General features: G+C 39.8%; 1 protein-coding gene across 2 annotated transcripts in view; it reads right to left on the minus strand.

Moving 5' to 3' along the window:
* The window catches only part of slc39a11 (solute carrier family 39, member 11), a 194,304-nt gene that overhangs the window by 56,062 nt on the left and 116,481 nt on the right, over positions 1 to 21,761 (minus strand). For both annotated transcript variants that reach the window (XM_066704592.1, XM_066704591.1), the window contains exon 6: positions 11,127 to 11,294. In XM_066704592.1, coding sequence (XP_066560689.1) covers positions 11,127 to 11,294 — 168 coding nt within the window. The remainder of the gene's footprint in view (positions 1 to 11,126; positions 11,295 to 21,761) is intronic.

A 21,761-nucleotide genomic window follows, 5' to 3' on the forward strand; every position in this document is an offset into this window, starting at 1 on the left:
ATGGTGTTAACTTGAATAACACTAATTGTCCCTTTATCTAAATTGAATCAGAGCGATGCCACCATTCACAACTAGTTACTCTGTAATTGCTACCACTTGCTTGATATTTTATGCTAGCCTTGCAATAGTAAGTAAAACAGCCGCACAGCCTAATCAAGGCCAGGTTGAAACGACGAGCTTCTGAAACTTTTGGTTGTACCTGAAACTGGAGTTTGCAAAAGGCACCCCCTGAGCAGTGAAACTCGGCTAATTAATCTATAGGAGCTGGAATCTCTGACACCGAGGCCTTCATCTGTTTCATGTCATTGGCTGCGCTGAGCCAAGAGCGATTTGGCTCATTTGCTTTAGTTACGATGAAGCGCCTGTCCAAATTCCCCCACCACACGACGCTTGTTATTTGGGGGGTCTCAAAGCCAATTAGTCTGATTAACATGTAAATGGAAACTCAGGCTGGATTTAATCAGCACTACAACTTCACACAATAGCTCTAACGACCCTCTCTCTGCCACGGCCATGACCCGGGAACAAGGAATCCATAAAGTCAGATAATTCACTTTCAACAGTCCTCCAATTATCTCTTCTGAAAATGAAGAAATCTTCATATTGATTCACCACTCCACATTCCGGCCTCCACAATTCAATTACCACAAAGGCTTTGTGAAATTATACAACATGACTCAGAGTAACAACAGCAGCAACAAAAAATAAAAAACATTGCACCATTTCGAAAGAAAAAGAAAAGTGTGCCCTTTTCAGGAAGGGTTTTGTATCTAGAGTAATAGTAGTAACCTTTTCATACTTTCAATGGAACAATTATCTTTCGAGTTAAATCATTGGTTTACAAATTTGTAAACTTTCGAGTCATAAATCTCTGGTGGAATAGCTTTTATGCAAAAACAGAAAGGCAAAACATAAAAGTAAAATGAATGGCTGCTCTTGTATTATTGGCATTGCTGCTATCTTTTAATTATGATGTCAATGTCATGGATTTTTTTTTTTTCTTAGTTTCAGCATTATACATCCCCATCCCCTTAAAGCTATGAATATGTAATACACTTTGTATAATTGAAGACCTTCCTGTGACTAGATTTATTTTAATTCCACAGTTCTCTGTTCATTTATTTATTTTAATTCTCAGGAATGAAATAATAAAGCTAGATCCTCCCCTCAGGTGTAAACAACACGGGAAACACCTCTGCTACGAAACTTACTTGCTGTGTCGACATCCCAACATTGCAACTAATAGGACCTTCTCTGGCTCAGGGAGGGAAATGTATCTTACACTATTATACAGATTACATTAATTTTCACTTTACAAGTTCCACAATGGGGTACGATATTCAACTTGCTGTCAGACTGCAACCCGATTGCTGTAAAATAACCAAAACAAAAAAACAAATACAAAAAATACAAAAAGAGACAATACATGTCAAATAAATCACTGGTAGCTGAAGTAAACATAGAAGAAGTATTATCTGTAGCAAAAATAGTAACACTATACTTTAGGGGTTTGCAGATCTGTTTGTGTATAATAATTTGATCATCTTATTATGCATTACAAAACCCCAAAAAACAATATATGATATTTTTATGTTATGCAGTAACATTTATGAAGTGAAACCAGTGGCTTTTAAGAGTGTACAATAATAGTTTCTGAAATATTTCACAAAAATAAACATCCATGTGAGAAAGCTGGAAATAAAACCTGGTAATTATTGTCTTCAGTCCCACTTTCTATGTTAGAAACTGTGGGTGAGTCTGTTTGTCTGCAGTGCTAGAGATTGAGGTCCAGATGGAAGTTCACTAGATACTAGATTTATTGAGCTTCGAAACTGAATATCAGATTAGACACTCTCAGTGGAACTCTTCAGAGCTCGAATTATACTGTAATTGTCCATTACAGCTGCATAACACTGTCCAATAAAACACTCTGCTAGCCAGTCAGTCTGATGCAATTACACCATCATGGGCAGTACAGCTCAACGGAATACAGACATGCTTCTCTTTTCCATGTCACGCCTGCAAAGATCTTCTAGGTCTTTTTTCATCTCTTAGGATCAATTTGATAGCTTTCTTTGCCCATCTTCAATCTGTTATTCTTGCTGTGTGTCTGGCCCATTGCCATTTTAACATGTTCACTTTCAATGATTCAATGTCACATATTTTCATTTGTGCTCAGATCCATTCATTTTTCTTTCTATCTCTTCTTGTTATTCCTAGCAGACATCTTTTGACACAGTTTCTGTAACATGTTTGCATTTAGTGACCAGGTTTCGAGTCATAAGTGAGCACTACTTTATAATAAATATATTATGAAAAAAAGGAAAATGCTACTTGCTTTGCAGTCTTCACAGCTGAGAAGCAGTGCTGGCGGACATGGCCTGCTGGTCGCCGAGATGAATCACAGCACAACTGTACATTACTTAGCTCGCCCACTGGGCAAATTGTGCTGTCACTTCCAATCTCATATCAGGTAATACAGGTGTCATATACATAGCTTCTACTATAAAATTGCTTTTTAACTTGTTTTTAAGGCAATTCTACACCAGGTTACGACTTCTGAAGGCCAATTACAGAACACCTCACAGTTTCTATTCAGTCTGTTTCTTTATTCAACTAAATGCTCACTATTGGAGCATTCGACATTGTAAACATTTAGTGTACTATATTGTTGCGTAACCTTTTCACTTTTATAGTTCCATGTAAAAGTTTATTTTACCAACCCATTAAATAGGAAAGATTTCAGTTTTACATGTAACGTTAAATAAAAAACAGCAATATCAATAAAAGGTACAGGGGATTTGTTTCTTTTTTCAAGTTTCTTTTAAACATAATTCTCTACTTTTTCTTTGGACTAAATTAATCCTGCATTTGAAAGGGGAAAAAGGGACTCTAGAAAATCAATATGCTTTTTTTTTTTAATGGTTTTGACCCCTGTACACTTTCTAGACATTAGGTAAAATAATTTTCTTTTTGCTTTGCTTTTCAAGCAGAGGCACAGGCAGATACAAGGCCAAAAAAAGCAATCTGTAGTGGTCACTGATCTGACAAATGCTTTTCAAGGTGAGCAACTGCCAAAAAAAATTATTAAAATAATTCAATTAGAAAACAGATTGTGAATAAAACTCTGCCACCATTCTACTGAGAGATATTCATTATTATCCATCTTTATATATTAAAAGAAGTCATTTATAAAGATCTGCTCTGAGTTAACGTTTGTATCCCTGTTCTTGGCTGTAAATGTGAGGCGGGGGGGTGAAAAATTATGGGTGGCAAGAACACACTAAGGGAATGTCTGTAACGTCGATAACAATGAATATGAAGGTTCATTTTATAAATGTAACGGCCGACACACACTGTTAGGCCCTACATGGTTTGGGACATCATTATGTCAGGCAACCGCTCACCTCTAGCCAAGAAAGGTCGATTAATAAACGGTCAGCAAAGCTTTCCATCCAGCTGGGAAACTCCCATCCCATCTCCTACCAATGGCTTGTCATAAAACATGGATCAAATAAAGAGGACTCAGAGAAACATATGGAAAACATCAGAAAAAAATTAAAATAATAATCACAGTAATTTGCATTCAAGTTGTCGTGGAGAGTCAGGGATCAGAGATTAACTCCCCTTCATATCCTCCCTCCTCAACTCCTCACTCCTCTCTGGCTGTTTCCCCTCTGCATTAAAACAACTGCTGTCATCCCACTCCTCAAGAAACCTACCCTTGACCCCACCTCTCCTCAGAACTACCGCCGTCTCCCTACTCCCCTTCCTTTCAAAGACACTCGAGCGTGCTGTCCGCCGCCAGCTCTGTGCATTTCTCTCCCATCACTCACTTCTTGATCCTCTGCAAACCGGCTTCCGCACAGCTCACTCCACTGAGACGGCTCTCCTGGCAGTCACTGACTCCCTCAGCTGTACTTGGGCGGCCTCCCTCTCCTCAGTCCTCATCCTCCTTGATCTCTCTGCAGCATTTGACACTGTCGATCACTTCATCATCCTCTCCTGCCTCGCTCACCTTGGAATCTCTGGAACTGCTCTCACCTGGTTCTCCTCCTACCTCAACGATCGGACCTACCAAGTGACATGGCGAGGTTCTTCATCCACCCCCCAACCTCTCCTCACAGGCATTCCCCAAGGCTCTGTCCTGGGCCCGCTCCTGTTCTCTCTCTACACTCGCTCCCTGGGCCCCCCTATCGCATCCCATGGTTTCTCCTACCACTTCTATGCAGATGATGATCAGATCTTCCTGCCTTTTCCCTCCTCTGACCCTCTCATCCCCTCTCACATCTCTTCCTGTTTGTCTGCTATCTCTGCCTCAATGCACTCGCACCACCTCAAGCTCAACTAATCCAAATCTGATCTCCTCTTTTTCTCCCCCTCTTCCTCACCTTCTGCTGACCTCTCCATCTCAATCCCCTTGGCAACTACGACACTGTCTCCCTCTTCTTCCACTTAGAATCTAGAAGTCACCCTCGATCCTGCGCTCTCCTACACTCAGCACATCACCACACTGACAAGCACCTGCAGATTCTTCCTGAGCAACATACGCCGAATCCGACCCTTCCTCACCAACTACTCGACTGCTCGTCCAGTCCCTGGTCCTCTCCCGCTTGGACCACTGCAACTCCGCCAGTCTGCCAGCAACTACTACCCGCCCGCTCCAGCTCATCCAGAACTTTGTGGCTCGTCTGGTATTCTCTCTGCCACGATTCACACACGCTACTCCACTGCTCCGCTCCCTCCACTGGCTCCCGATAGCGGCACGCATTCAGTTCAAGACATTGACCCTCACCTACCGCTGTCTCGATCACACCGCACCGAGCTACCTTCAGTCCCTCGTCTATAAGCAGATCCCCTCCAGACCGCTGCGGTCTTCCAGGGCCAGAAGACTAACTCTGCCTCCTCTCCACTTTCCTTCCTCCAGAGCCGCTCCTTCTCATCCCTGGCCCCTAAATGGTGGAACGACCTTCCCATTGAAGTCAAAACAGCAGAGTCTCTGACCTCCTTCCGGCAATTACTCAAGACACATCTTTTCCGACTGTACTTGTAATTTAGTCTTTCATTCTCCTGTAAGATTGCAGTTATACAACGTTTTGTCATACTCTTGCTGTGCATTAACAGCACTTGCATTGTTTATTTTGATTTCCCCTATGCTCCCTCTCCCTTACTTCTTAACTTTGACTTAACATCTTGTCTGCACTTAACAGATTTTACAATCTAGGATGTAAGACCTTATATATTGCTTACTGTATCTCCTATACACTTGTGTAAATTCGAAATTCTAAATTTGTAAAATGTATTACACCTGAACTGCACTGCATTATTGTATTGTACTGTATTGCTCTGATATTTTGTAAGTCGCCCTGGACAAGTGCATCTGCTAAGAAATAAATAATAATAACAATAATAATAACAACGTCTGATTAAATCAATCGTCACTGTCTCCCAAATGGGATAGAAAATACATTTTAATTACAAATAAAGGGCTGTACTCCCTTAGCCTGCTATACTAGAGAAACTTCAATTCCCTGTCTCTGAAGATGTCCCCTTTGATACAGAAGACAAATATTAATAGGTGAATATTAACACAAAGTGGTTGTGTTTCTTTAATCCTAGTGTGATTTGAAAGCACTCAAATTAAATGTAATTCTATTGGAGACGGCTGAAATTTAACATACAGTTTCAGAAGAAATGGATAATTCATTCTAACATGTTCCTGTTTTGGCTCACCTGAATAGTAGCCAACAAAGTGACATTGTGGTTGGGAAAGTGAACTTTTAATTTTATTGCAATTCATATGGTTCTCATTTCACATTATCCTTGGAACAACAGAGACAAAAACAATATTTATTATACAGCAGAACTAATCAGACACAAATATTACCAGACACTGTTATCTTTTTTTAAATATGTTTTGATTGAGTGCAAGGCAAGGGCACAGAGTGGTTTAGGTTGTTAGTTTATTTGATTGTTGTTTTATTTACATCCTATCTGGCTAGATGGAAGCCAGGACTAATTTCACTATGCAGTAACAATGTGACCATCTGCCTTCCATTGTACAGGAGGTCAGTCAAACTAAATGACTGCATCTAGGGTTAACCATGTTTGAGCTGCCAGAACTGGCTAATCAAAAAAGCCTTATTATGTCATGAGCAGTGCCTTCATTTCATTTCTTAAAGTAGAAATACAATTACAATTTGCTAGGATGGACTAATGAATTTAATTAAACAGGTATTATATATTATTTATTTATATACACACACACATAATAGGATTCCTCTCACTATATTAATATAAATATACTAATGACATGCAAGTTTGTTTGTTTTTCAATTCCCAACAAGTAACAAAAGCACACAACTGGTTAATTTGTAAGATTTGTTTTGCATATTTCTGGATGAGGGAAAAAAAAAATCTGGATTTGCAAATCATTAGGCACAGCTTGCTACTGCTTCTCTCCTGCCACTTCTCATTTCAGCACTATGACGGGTATCCGGGTGGGAGTAACTGATGACATGAAAATACATTGTGGGGAGGGGTTTTGGGTACAAGAACAAAGCAAGGAATGAAGGAAGTAAAAGAGAGAGGTATCATCACGCTGGATAAGGGCGTCTGCCAATAAATAAAAATAATAATAAATAATCATCGACCCTCAAAAGCTGGATCAATTGCCCTCATCTTATAAATATTTATGAGAGCTTCTGTACGTGGAAGGCTAACATAAAGAACAGAGATACGCGATGATGCCGGATCTCTTGCATTACGTGCAAGACATTTCTGAAACAGCTCTGTACAGTACATGTGTATGTGCATTATTCAAAAAGGATAAATAGGTTTGTGGTTGAAAATGTGAACAGTTAAACAGGTGTGTCTGCTCCTTCCCAGGAAACAAGGCAATTGAGCCCTGCTGGCATCCTAAGAGGCGAACTCTCTCTTTTGCAGTGGTGTACGAATTCTCCATCATCATTGCTTTCCACTGTAATGAAGGAAACAGGCAAGCACAATTGTTTTTCTCTCTCAAATTAGGTTTTGCAGTCTCTGACTAAAATCAACTCCCAATTATACTAGTAAATAGCTTTTCTCTCTCTCTTTTTCTTTCTATTTGTAGTATAGACAAACACATCAAGAAAAACAGATTAGAAAATATTATACAAAGAAATACAGAATGATACAAAATAAACCCACTCTCCACCTCAAAAAAATAAGTCAGGCTCATTTACAAGCCACTTTTCTCATATAATAATCAAGGATTTCACTGGGGTTGGCGGAGGGGACGTGGGTCAAGTAATTTGCTTCTTGATATTCCAACCCTTTGACACTCCAATCTCTGCCAAAAGACAAAGTTCACCCCGTGTTTCTCTGGCCACAAACAGGCTGGGAATTAGTTTGAGGACTCATGGCGCTGAGTCACTGAAGGTTAACTGCGAGGAATACAGAGAACTGGCAAGACAAATAGGACAAAAATGTTGGTACACAAAAACATAAATAAAACTGCACAGAAGAAAAAAAAACATAGTCTAATCATCAGTGGATGAAGAGAAAAAGCTTGTCAATATGAGATGAAATCACCCAGTGTGACACAAGGGATTTTCTGCACCATTAGCAATGCTTAACCAGTTCTGTGTTGAACTGCAGTAGGTCATGGTGTGCTGGTATAGGTTACAGCCTGAATTTTACTTCTAAGAAATCTATACTCGATGCAGTGCACACCTGCCATATTATTTGCATTTTCTTTTTTTAAATTAGTGTTCAATAATCAAGAGGTTCTTTATTACAATGTGCATGAGGCAAAGGTCTGGACAACATCTAGGACTATAAAGGTCAAATCTGAATATATTTGGGATTTTCTTTCCCCCTATGAACGTAAGAACCACCTCTGAGAGTCAGAAATGATTATGAAAGAAAATTGAAGTAAGCAGACCATGTTAACGAATCGCAGAGGGGACATACACCTAACAGACCCTAACATTTATAGAACAGAAGACTTGATGAGAATAAGGTTTATGTAATAATAAAGAATACATCTTATCATAAAAATACAGCCTATAAGTATTAAAATAAAAAAAAATAAAAAATGAAAATGTCAAAAGGGCCTGCTAGGATCTGAATGGCATTGTTAAAGTGATAAGAGGTAATTTTATACTGCCTCAGGTCTTGGTATCTTATTGATTCAAATCAGGAAAGAAGAAAAAGAGAGAGAGAGAGAAAGAACAACAACTACCTTGTGGACCGTAAAGCTTTCTCCCGCTTCAGTATCTATAGTGACCTTTCAACGCTCACAGAAAGGTTATTAAGGTACGGTATGTGAAAGGTCTCAAAATTCAGCTTTTTTCAGCAACTTTATCCAGCAGAAAGACACGGAGCTTCAAGGCTTTTGAGTTGTCTTACAAAAAACCTTTATTAGAAGTAAACCAGCACTATTAATGTGCCCTCAACCCCCTGAAATCAACACAGAGTGCCCTGGAATGGGACATATTTAACAATAGCGAAAACCTTTAAATCACCAATTCAGAGACCCGAATGCACCACCACAAGGCATTCCACAGTCTTGGTGAAATTGAAAAAAGCGCTCTCCCGAGACACGGAGTGTGGTCCAGAGAACACAAAGTAAGCGAGCATCAATTGAGCATAGAGGTGGGGGGAAGACAAAACCAGGTTATTCAGATATATTTGAGCAGTACTATTTAGGGCCTTTTACAAGGAGCCAGTGGGATGGGCCCGCTAGTGCTTGGATAATTTAAAATGAACACTGCAGTTAAACTGCATCAATAAATACTGTAAACAACAGAAAAGAAGGATTGCTATTTACAGTTGTCCTTTAGGCAAGCTCATGTCAAGAGATTATCACAGACTTCTACACTGGGAAATTAAGAGAATCCCAGGCCAACTTCAGGATTAAGGACAGCCAGCCCTGTTGGCAGGAGGTCTGACATACTGGGTTAAAGGACGAGCCTTCTGCAATATTAAACTCTCTTACCAGTGGCTATGAAATCCCCCAAATCCAGATTTAGTGAAACAGCACTGACTTTACAATGGTAGCTGCTTAAACTAGTTGAAAGCTTCACTGCATCGCACTGATAAGACCCCTGCATACTTACTCTAAACAGTTCCAACCCCAGGTACCACACCAATGTGAAGCTATGTCTAATCCAATCTTACTTTGCCCAGTAGAAATGCAACTATAACCCATAAGGACAGTAAGAAGGTATTGGGTAATCTAAGACCAACCCTATTCTGATAAAACAAAAAAAGCATAACCCTCGTCTTAACCTTTGTGTGTGTGTGTGAATTATACCATAAAAGCCTTAGACCTAGACCAACTCCAGCCAGCTTGTTTGATGTCCAAAATAAAACCAATAAGATCAATGATTAAACATTTTCAGCACCTATATTTGAAACAAACAAGTATCTAATAAAAGGCTACACCTAAACCACCACCGAATACACAGTTATTCTTCTGAATGATTCTCCTGCAGGGCTGCCCCTAGCAGTGACCTGGAGATTAACTTGTCATTTCTAAAGACTGCGGGGCAATCAAGCATGCCTGCCAACAGAACTCAGGGTTCGGGTCCAGAGCACTGAGAAACTAACATGCCAAAAACCCCTCAACACAGGGTGAAGAAGAGTTCAGCAGACAATGGCGCACAGAAAGCAGAGGCTCAGATCTCTTTCAAAGCACAAGATAAAACAACACTCCAGCTGGAGAGCTGTATCTCAGATAGTAGGACTTCCAGAGGACAAGTGCTGCATTTACATCAAGCAGCGTAATTAATGGGGTGGCTGAGACACAAGAATACAGTAATTGTTTTTGTTGTTTTCTTTCCCCTGCCTGGATGAAAACTCCTTTGGCAACATTTCATGTTTGTTCCCCAAAATAAACAACTCCCGGTCAATGTAACCCAATCTCAATTGAGTTCTCCTCCAGAGATCAACTTAAGATAAGCACAGAAGCCCGTTGCCTTTATCACGGTGATCAATTTGATTTCCAGGGCCTTGGGGAAAATAAAAAAATAAATACATTTATCAGCAAATATTTGGTGTTGACTGAGCGGCTATCAAAAAGGACTCAACCGCTCGGAGGCTTTGATCCTGATGCCACGTGAACTGATAACAGGATATAATGTTTAAACAAGGATTATGTCTTAAAATGAAGCCAAACTCTATACGGATGTGGCACCACCTCTGGACAGGCCCTACTTAATGCAAGGGCTTACCGGGGCTCGACCCCCGGGGCCCGAGCCAGCAAAGGGGCCCATGCGGCTTGGGGAGGGGGCCCGGGCTACTATTGGCACAATTCATGGAAATCCCCTCCCCCTGGAATGCACTGCATCAGTAAAACCCACCCCTCAACCCCACTGGACCACAGTTCATCAGCACCCCCAACCAACTCGTGCCCCCCTAGTCATTTTGGATGCCCACCGACGAGTCCATCCTTCCGCCGGGACTGAGCCCGAGGGTCCAATATGGTTTAATGCAGGGCTGCCTCTGGAGTGCTTTGCTTTACAGCGCGACAGGATGTGTGCTCTGCACCTCTTTAATCGGGTTCAGCAGGCAGAGCCAAAACAACAGAATATTTGTCTGTGTTGTGCTGTCAAGGAAGGAAAGCTCTTAAACCTCTCAACTGTAATATATCCATCAAAGACGCCAACCTCTGAATCTTTAAGCCAATGGAGCATTGGATTAACCCTAATTGAACTGGACATAATAGGTGTATTTACTGGTGTAAATAGGTAAAAAGATATAAAAAGCATGTACATACATTTCCTTAGCTGTACACAGTATACATTTATTTGTGAAGATCACCATGCCTATATAATAGGAGGTGGAAGTATATGAGATGCTCATAGATTGCACCATTAAAAAAATTATTAGCAGAATATATACTATCATCGCTATTCTTGTTCTGCCAGGCATTTGTGTTTTTATAAAACTTGTTATATCTGAGAAGCTGGTGGTGGTGCCTCATGGGACATGAAGTAGTCTGACTTCCACTGTTCCCAACTTGCAGTTACTAGGGAGGTGGTTTAGTTATAATTGGGCATTGAAATTTAGGAAGAATGACTGAGGAGATCCATGTTTGTCTACATTACGCATTAGGAAAAGGTCACAAGTAAGGTCCTCACCTGGGATGTTGTGAATGGTAATGGCAAGGATCAACAGCATGATCCGTCTCCAGCTGCTTCCTGTCCTTTCTCCCGTGTCTCTGGGACTATGGGACACCTCCTGGTCGTCTGTTGGACTGACATGAGGCCCCTTCCTTCTCTGGTACACCTCCCCATTCTCAATTTTGTCTGAAAAGCAAGGAAATACTACATCAGTATCCGCACAGAGTTAGTACACGGGAAAGTCAAAGATCTGCTGGTTTTGTTTTTGTCGTTTTCTATTCGGTCATAAAGAACTGGCAGATTTGTTTATCAGACGTTTTTGATTATTACTGGGTCATTTATTTTGGAATACGAGCATAGCCAAAACATTTGAAAACATGAAAAGGGTTTAATACGAAGAAAAGCTTTAAAATACATCTTTAAATATGCTTTGAAGAGAAGAGCACAATTTGCACTGTTTACAACTTTCTGAAGTGGGCGTACAAAAGCTGACTGTTGTTGCTATGGAAGGGGATTTTACAGCTTTCTTCAGCCGCTCACAGTCTGTGCAGGTGCTCTCTTTTTTCCTCTAATGGAACTTCCTGTTGACAGGGCTCTCCTTGATAAAACAATCACCTTGCTAGGAAGCTACTACACATAATGATCAAATTCTTCCATTATTTCATGTCCCTGGATCTCTTGAAAATGTACTATTATCATGTGCACTGTGCTGTCACTGGGCCAGCTCTGCAATAATCACTTCCCTAACACAGTATATATATATATATAGTATTGTATGTTGCGTTTACTCCAGTCACCACCCTGCCCCATGTGTCTGCTTCTCCAGGGTTCGACTGTAAACTAAGAAGAAACCCATGATCCTACACAGCTATTTCCAGCCCGATAGTTATCAATAGGTCTGTCGTTATCCTGAATTTGTACCCGCAGTCAACAGGAAGTCTGTGGCAGTGGACACCTTGCATTTCACAGCCACTGATTAACGAATTAAATGGTTACAGTTTCTGGAGAGGCAGAAAATCAATACTGTTCAATGTCTCCTTGCTGCTTTATCCTATATTTCTTTCAGAGTCGGATAATTAAGATAAGTACTTCTCTTCTCTTGAGGAAGCTAGTAAGCTTATTTGATTCAGCTCATTTAAAAAATTAAAAAATAAATAAAAAAAATAACCCCTTGTGCTACATTCAATCGCCCTGTTCACAGAAACACAGATAAAGTAGGTGTGTATCTGAGATTCTCCTAATATACAGAAAAGCCATATTTATATTCTCCTGCTCAGGGCCTTGACCTTGTTAGATGATCAGATTCCTTGAAATAAAAGTCCACAGGAGAGTGAAGCTCTATGCTGGTTCTTGAAGCATGTGGATGAATCAGTGATTATGATATGATTCTGGAACATGAATCACACGTTTACCGTTTACTTCGTGAAGCTGTGACTTCTCTGTTCATGTCCCATTAATTGTAGGTGGGATATAGCTCAGTAATTTGTTTCTACACCCACTCCCACCCACTTCAAACCTACAGATTTAATCTCCGAACACAGTTCACCTCTCTCTACAAGCTAATAGATAATCAAGTACAAAATCTAATTTTCCTGATTACTATCAGCTAGGAAGGAAAAAAAACAACACTATCATTTAGGAATTTTAGGCAGGGTCACACAGTCATTCTATTATAATGCAAATTCCAAACTCTGTACATTGCTTTCAATTGTTTTCAAGAAGATATATACACTCACCTAAAGGATTATTAGGAACACCTGTTCAATTTCTCATTAATGAAATTATCTAACCAACCAATCACATGGCAGTTGCTTCAATGCATTTAGGGGTGTGGTCCTGGTCAAGACAATCTCCTGAACTCCAAACTGAATGTCTGAATGGGAAAGAAAGGTGATTTAAGCAATTTTGAGCGTGGCATGGTTGTTGGTGCCAGACGCGCCGGTCTGAGTATTTCACAATCTGCTCAGTTACTGGGATTTTCACGCACAACCATTTCTAGGGTTTACAAAGAATGGTGTGAAAAGGGAAAAACATCCAGTATGCGGCAGTCCTGTGGGCAAAAATGCCTTGTTGATGCTAGAGGTCAGAGGAGAATGGGCCGACTGATTCAAGCTGATAGAAGAGCAACTTTGACTGAAATAACCACTCGTTACAACCGAGGTATGCAGCAAAGCATTTGTGAAGCCACAACACGTACAACCTTGAGGCGGATGGGCTACAACAGCAGAAGACCCCACCGGGTACCACTCATCTCCACTACAAATAGGAAAAAGAGGCTACAATTTGCACAAGCTCACCAAAATTGCACAGTTGAAGACTGGAAAAATGTTGCCTGGTCTGATGAGTCTCGATTTCTGTTGAGACATTCAGATGGTAGAGTCAGAATTTGGCGTAAACAGAATGAGAACATGGATCCATCATGCCTTGTTACCACTGTGCAGGCTGGTGGTGGTGGTGTAATGGTGTGGGGGATGTTTTCTTGGCACACTTTAGGCCCCTTAGTGCCAATTGGGCATCGTTTAAATGCCACGGCCTACCTGAGCATTGTTTCTGACCATGTCCATCCCTTTATGACCACCATGTACCCATCCTCTGATGGCTACTTCCAGCAGGATAATGCACCATGTCACATGTCGAATCATTTCAAATTGGTTTCTTGAACATGACAATGAGTTCACTGTACTAAACTGGCCCCCACAGTCACCAGATCTCAACCCAATAGAGCATCTTTGGGATGTGGTGGAACGGGAGCTTCGTGCCCTGGATGTGCATCCCACAAATCTCCATCAACTGCAAGATGCTATCCTATCAATATGGGCCAACATTTCTAAAGAATGCTTTCAGCACCTTGTTGAATCAATGCCACGTAGAATTAAGGCAGTTCTGAAGGCGAAAGGGGGTCAAACACAGTATGAGTATGGTGTTCCTAATAATCCTTTAGGTGAGTGTATATATAATTAAAAAAAAAAACACTATGTTTAGTCTAATCCATTGAAGTTCATTTTGTATCGGATCAAACAGACCAAAAACACATTGGGTTAATGCAGAGCTTCCCTACCAGGATGCTAATGCACTTTTTAAAGATGTCCATCAGGCATTCTCAAAATCAAAGATTGGTGTTTCACAAAATATATGTTAACTGGTTTTCTAGTTTAAACTTAAAACAGGCTTAAAGGCTTAAAACAGGTGGCTGTTGGTATTGCAGGCGTGTTTGTTTGTGAACACAACACCAATTGGAAGAAAAACATGAGTTATCCTTCTTCATCTGACAGACAGCTGAATAAGGGATAGGAGAAAAAACAACAATAAGAACAACACAAAAACAAAAAGGCCACGGGTCAATGCCTGGCAGTTCTGTTACAGGGATGAGGCAGGGGAGCTGTTGGTATTGCCTGGCAAAACATGTTCATTACTCTGTAAACAGCCATTCCTGGGGGGAGGGAGGTTAAGGGACTGACATGGTAAATACACTTAGCTTTTCTCTCAAGAGCTCTGAAAGAGTGAACACACTTTGAGCATCTTATAATATTGAAATGTATTGCATTACTACTATGACTACTATGACTAATAGTTAAAAATAATAAGAACCCTTATCTCCAGTAGTTCAACATCAAAGACAAAATTATTTGGTTTATTTTATTTAAAAAAATACCTTGAGCATATCACGTGAGATCAGTTTGTCTGATACAGTTGATACTATGAACATGATCTGAAGTGTGGTCATCACCATAAGCTTAAATACTGATTTACAAGACATATCTGAGTTGTTTCAGACGTTTGAGACCATTAATCAACTAAATCCATTGAGGCCAAAACACAAGAAAATATAACCTTAAAAAAATAAATTAAAAAATCAACAATTAAAAAACACTTACAACTAAATGAAGATTCCAATTTACAGGAACATCTGGATGTCAGTAAACAGAAAAACACCCATATTTTCACAGATCTCACCACTGAGGCCATAAGAAAAATGAATAAATAAATAAATAAAACCTCCAGCAGTGCTAGCAGTTATTTGTTAGTCAAAAATCTACTACTGCTGTCAAATGGATCTCCAAGACACACATCACACAAATAAATTCAAAATATACAGAAAGGTATTGTTTTTATGCTGCATTGATCAAAGACTTTGAAAGCTGTCAGCGATGTCCAAGAATAGGGGTAAACAGGTTGAAATTCTGACATCTGGAGTTTTCAGTGATCTTCTGGGGGGAATAAAAGGTTCTCTTTTATTCTTCAACAAAGTGGGGCAATAACATGTTTCATGGTCTCTGATGAAGACTCCAAGAAGATTTCTGCTTACTTATTGATATATTTTGACTCCCCTTCAAGTCCTTTCACTCCTACACTGGTTTATCAAGAGATAAGTAGAGCTCTTGTATTGCTGCAGTGCTACACATTCCCTTTACAGATGCTAACCACATCAGAGTAAAAAATACCCAGTTAATCATTGCCACAGAATTAAGAAGCAGTGGAAGATTGTCCTTATTGTTGCTGCCAGGCAGGGGAGAGAGCTGTCAATAGTACAGCCTTGGGCTATCACACATTGAGGGGAAAATAAATGAATAAAACTGCAAAGTGCAAAAAATAAAAATGCCATTGAATTTCATATTCTTCTTTTTCTCTGTTATATCTTTTTTCCATTGTTTCTTTTTATATATATACATTCAGCAAGAATGACTCCCTCTCTTAAAGGGAGTGCTCCTAATCTCAGCTCGTTACCTGTATAAAAGACACCTGGGAACCATAAATCTTGCTGATTGATAGGGGATCAAATACTTATTTCCCTCATTAACATGCAAATCAATTTATAACTTTTTTTAAATTTGTTTTTCTGGATTTTTTTGTTGTTATTCTGTCTCTCACTGTTAAAATACACCTACCATTAAAATTATAGACTGATCATTTCTTTGTCAGTGGGCAAACGTACAAAATCACCAGGGGATCAAATACTTGTTTCCCTCACTGTATATATATATATATATATTTTTTCCCTAGATGTCCGTATTTGCAATATTTGCAAAGTTACACATGACGATCCTCCAAATCACAGATTGATAAACCTTTTGAGGTACTGAAGCCAGCAGGATTTTACCTGGAGAACCTGTTTTAGGCCAACAAGTACATATCTATACAGATTAAGGGGGAGGGGGGTCATTTTCAAAGTCACGGTATAAATTCACTTTCTCACCTCTGAAGCTGTGACACCCATTAAAAACTTCTCCTCTGTAATTCAGATGTTCCCCCTTGAAACGACTTGAATGCAGAACATTGCTCGCAGGTGAGGATGGGACCCTGGGGCTCGGGTGTGCCAGGCCATATCATCGTGGAGTGATTGGGCGCCCGTTGCGCTGATTGGCAAGCGAGACATTTGTGTCTCTCTGTGCAGAGCCGCGTGACGGCCGGAAGCACAGCAGGAAAATGACTCACTGATTAGCCAGTCTCACGGTGCGTTTGGGACATGGCCTTTCCTATCACTGCCAAAACCTATTTACTTATTTATTAATTACCAATTAATTTTGTCTTTTGCAGCCTTCTGCACTCTGACTGTCCCACAACACATTATTCATTCATACGTCTTGTCACAAGAGGTAACCTTCCAGAAAATAATTAGGCAGGAGCTGCAGTAACACACCTCGAAGAAATGGGTGCTTTGGGTGATCAAAATGTTTTGGTTTATTATTTGTACTAGTGAATCTGTATTTTGTTGAGCTTTCCAACACACATTCAATAGTCCAATTTGCATACAGTGGTTATGTAATATTATTTGGCATCCATGAAAAAATAATACAAATAATAAAGTTGCTAAAATGGGTTAGTTGGAGTGACCCGTATACTGGATTGTGAGCACATACTAGTTGGAGACAGGGAAAGCTTGTCTCTTGAGTTACTGACATATTCCTTTGGATGTATATACAGGACACCCTTATATGGACTTCAGAGACAGAGAGATATTGTAATGACATATAAATATAGCTGGATTTAACCAACCGGTTTATTCCAAATAACTGCAAGAAGCCCCGGCGTCAATTGGAGACTGGCGATTATAGGAGACCGGGGTTTGTATTAAACATTAAAAAATAAAAAGACATCGCAAACTCATGCAGGGTAAGAAAAGCCTGGAAACATTGCTTCACTGCAGAAGTAGGCTAATAGGCCAGTTTTTTTTTTTATTATTATTTTTTTAATAATTTGCTTTCCAAAGATGCAAACAAATCACATTCAATGTATGGTGAAGTATACACTGGATTGAAAACAAGATAGTGGTAATTCTGTTAGCAGTCTATGTTTAGATATACTGTGAACGCTTACTAAAAAAACAAAAAGCACTTCAACAAAACTGTAAATACGCTTTAAACCAAACCATCAATATTATACTTCATGAATGCATTAAAAATGTCACAACTGACAGTTAGTTCAATCACTACAATTAACAGCAATACAAATATATATATATATATATATACAGCATTATATATATATATATATATATATATATATATATATATATATATATATATATATACACTCACCTAAAGGATTATTAGGAACACCATACTAATACTGTGTTTGACCCCCTTTCACCTTCAGAACTGCCTTAATTCTATGTGGCATTGATTCAACAAGGTGCTGAAAGCATTCTTTAGAAATGTTGGCCCATATTGATAGGATAGCATCTTGCAGTTGATGCAGATTTGTGGGATGCACATCCAGGGCATGAAGCTCCCGTTCCACCACATCCCAAAGATGCTCTATTGGGTTGAGATGTTGAGATCTGGTGACTGTGGGGGCCAGTTTAGTACAGTGAACTCAATGTCATGTTCAAGAAACCAATTTGAAATGATTCGACCTTTGTGACATGGTGCATTATCCTGCTGGAAGTAGCCATCAGAGGATGGGTACATGGTGGTCATAAAGGGATGGACATGGTCAGAAACAATGCTCAGGTAGGCCGTGGCATTTAAACGATGCCCAATTGGCACTATGGGGCCTAAAGTGTGCCAAGAAAACATCCCCAACACCATTACACCACCACCACCAGCCTGCACAGTGGTAACAAGGCATGATGGATCCATGTTCTCATTCTGTTTACGCCAAATTCTGACTCTACCATCTGAATGTCTCAACAGAAATCGAGACTCATCAGACCAGGCAACATTTTTCCAGTCTTCAACTGTCCAATTTTGGTGAGCTTGTGCAAATTGTAGCCTCTTTTTCCTATTTGTAGTGGAGATGAGTGGTACCCGGTGGGGTCTTCTGCTGTTGTAGCCCATCCGCCTCAAGGTTGTACGTGTTGTGGCTTCACAAATGCTTTGCTGCATACCTCGGTTGTAACGAGTGGTTATTTCAGTCAAAGTTGCTCTTCTATCAGCTTGAATCAGTCGGCCCATTCTCCTCTGACCTCTAGCATCAACAAGGCATTTTCGCCCACAGGACTGCCGCATACTGGATGTTTTTCCCTTTTCACACCATTCTTTGTAAACCCTAGAAATGGTTGTGCGTGAAAATCCCAGTAACTGAGCAGATTGTGAAATACTCAGACCGGCCCGTCTGGCACCAACAACCATGCCACGCTCAAAATTGCTTAAATCACCTTTCTTTCCCATTCAGACATTCAGTTTGGAGTTCAGGAGATTGTCTTGACCAGGACCACACCCCTAAATGCATTGAAGCAACTGCCATGTGATTGGTTGGTTAGATAATTGCATTAATGAGAAATTGAACAGGTGTTCCTAATAATCCTTTAGGTGAGTGTATATATACATATACACACATACATATATAGTTAAAGTGAGAAATAAATGTATAAAAACACATGATGGAGTTTTAATTAATATGCAGAATATATATTTACTGAAAACAAGAACGATGCAAAAACTAAAAACTAAAGTTTACGTAAATATGTTGTGGAAGGTTCTTTCAAATGTGTTAATGCATCTTTATAAACTGTAACGATTTCCCTTTTCTTTATTTATAAAACACTGTCAAGTCTGTTTTGCAACCTGGCATTTATTAGAAACGAGCTTTTGTTTACATGATTATGCAAATCAACCCGGCGACTATTGGAGACCGGCTGTTATTTGAGACCCGGCGAGTATTGGAAGTTTTACGGTATTTGGATTAAGGGCTGCCTTAAAATAGATTTTAAAAGGCTTAGAAAGTCTATTTTTAATTGTGACGATAAATAACCTGTAAAGATGAAAGATTAGCCATTTTCCTGGCCTTTCTAACATCTCCCCTTTCATGTGACCATTGTGACGCTGACCCACTTCAAAGTGCCCTGTACTAGGCTATCCATGGAAGTAGCCAATGCACGGTTGTCATCAATAAAGGCATAGATCAAGTTTGAAGAAAAAAAATATATATAATTGTAGAGGACAGAATTTAAACTCACAAGCCCCATGCACTGTTGAAAAAAGTTTTGACAATTCAGCTGGCTGCTTCCCAGATCTTTCCAGACATTACCAAGCATCATGCCTAATAATGAGAGGTTTGTCAGAGAGGGAGGCTTGAGAAAAGCATAAGTTAATAGAGATACAACAGATGGTTAATGATTTTCCATCACCCTGAGTGGGTTAAAGTGAATATTAATGCTAGTTTGTTTCACATGGTCTGAATGTACACATCCATATTTGTGCACTGATAGCCTCAGTAGTTTCATGTTGTTTTATTTGAACATAATGTTCAGCATACGGGCCATCGATTTAAAACAAAACAATTCTGTCCCCATTCAGGCAAGGTCTTTGAAAAGTCTCAGGCAGTACTGGTCACACAGTTTATAAAGGCTGTTTTAATATTTCTATGCTCTATTAGCAAAGAAAATGCGAATTTGAGAAAACTGCAGTGAAAAAAGGCTATAGCAATTGGGAACAGTTGGAAATGTGGTGTAGGGTGGATCACAAATTAAATCATTGAGAATTCGTGAGCACATCCATCTTCTTTGCTAAAACTGGCAAATTCAGGGTGCAATGAGGACTTTAGTTCCAGAGGCAAAGCAGCAACCAAAACAAAAGTTGAGATTGCATCTGGCAGGAAAATCTCTTTTTGTTTTGCTTGCTAAGCCTCCGCGCAACAGACATCAATTTTCTCTTTGGGGAGAAACGAGTAACAAAGGAGCTTTACTGGGCTATAAAAACAGAAAAGCTCAGAAGTCGCTGATGAGACGACACAGCTCTGAGCTGTGGAAAGGCACATGTCTGCAATCAGCTCAAAGATTAAAAAGCAAGTCTAGAGTCCGAGGAAGTGTCTCACAGCAGCAGCCGCCATCTGTTGCTTACGCAAGAGGCACTGTATAAATACACAGATATGTAATATGTATTGGCAAATATCAATAGTCGGGTCAGCATCACTGTTCAGATTCTTCAGAATAATACAATTATTATTCATGAACTTGAATTCAAAATGCAACAAAAGAAAATGTGTATAGCTACAGGAAGACTGTACTTTAAATTGCTTGCCCCAGGTTTGGTTTAACATTAGAGAGGGAATTAAAAGGGAAATTGCTGCTCAGCTGCTAAATGAGGCCCCAGTGAACTTCAAGGGTAAAACAGATAACGGGATGAGTATTGCACCCCAGCTTGATGAAAAGCTTTGCTAAATAGCCCAGGCTGCATATATTCCACCAAACCACTTATCCATGCACACTGATCGTACACAGCATCAGATAAATTAGACAGAGGGTTGCTTTCTTCCTGCTGCAAAAGACTGATAACCCAACTCCCCCACCCCGCCACACACACACCGTACGAGCCTCTCCAAGCCAACCACCCAGCATGATTCAAACCCCCGGGGCCTTGTCCTGGTTGGCAAATGTCTGGAAGTGACAGAAAAGACAACTTTCATTACACTAATTAATCAACATCACATGCACCCAAAAGCCATTCAGGGAGAAATTGAGCCAGTTCCCAGTTCCCCTCCCTCCTTTAATGGGCATTTCTTAGTGCTTTTCTTTTATCACAAGATAATAATTCAATTGCGAGATCAAGCCGGTAAAGTACTCTGTGTTGGAAAATTCTGTGTAGTCAGGTCCCTGTTAATGGTTTGTTAAGAGCATTTACACATGCAAAGAATGATCTGCTAACAGATGCAAGCTCTAGGATGTGTACATTTCAGCATTTGTTCATTTATGTTCATTTTTAGTGTTGTAACAGAGGGACCATGCATGCCAGAATGTCAACTTTGATCAATGCATTTGAAAAACCTACAAAGTGCATTTCTCCCAATTAATAATCTGGAGTTCACTTACAATCAGTTCAGGATACCGACAAACACTTGAATCACAGAATACCAAATTATTTCTGTAATTGTTGAACTGTCAAAAACAATCAGTTTTAAATTGAGGTAATGATATTTAGATAGCTCAAATCAAATCTTATGGCAGCGTTCAGTGATCGGTTTAACAGCTTCTACCCATGAATCTGAATGTGTTAAAGTTAATTTGACAACAGCAGCGCCATCATCAATGTTTAAGAGAGGGAACCAGCCAAAATACTGTCCAATTTATTTTTCCACAGGTGGTTTTTAAACGCAGGAATAAATAACTGGAGAGGAATGACCTACAAACATAAAACCAATCTCACATCACTGTCTGAAAGAAAGTAAGATATTGAGAACCATAGAAAAACCTCTGTGAGTATGAAACCCAAGCAT

The sequence above is a fragment of the Amia ocellicauda genome, chromosome 5 (assembly GCF_036373705.1).
Source record: "Amia ocellicauda isolate fAmiCal2 chromosome 5, fAmiCal2.hap1, whole genome shotgun sequence".
In the NCBI taxonomy this organism is placed as follows: Eukaryota; Metazoa; Chordata; class Actinopteri; order Amiiformes; family Amiidae; genus Amia; species Amia ocellicauda.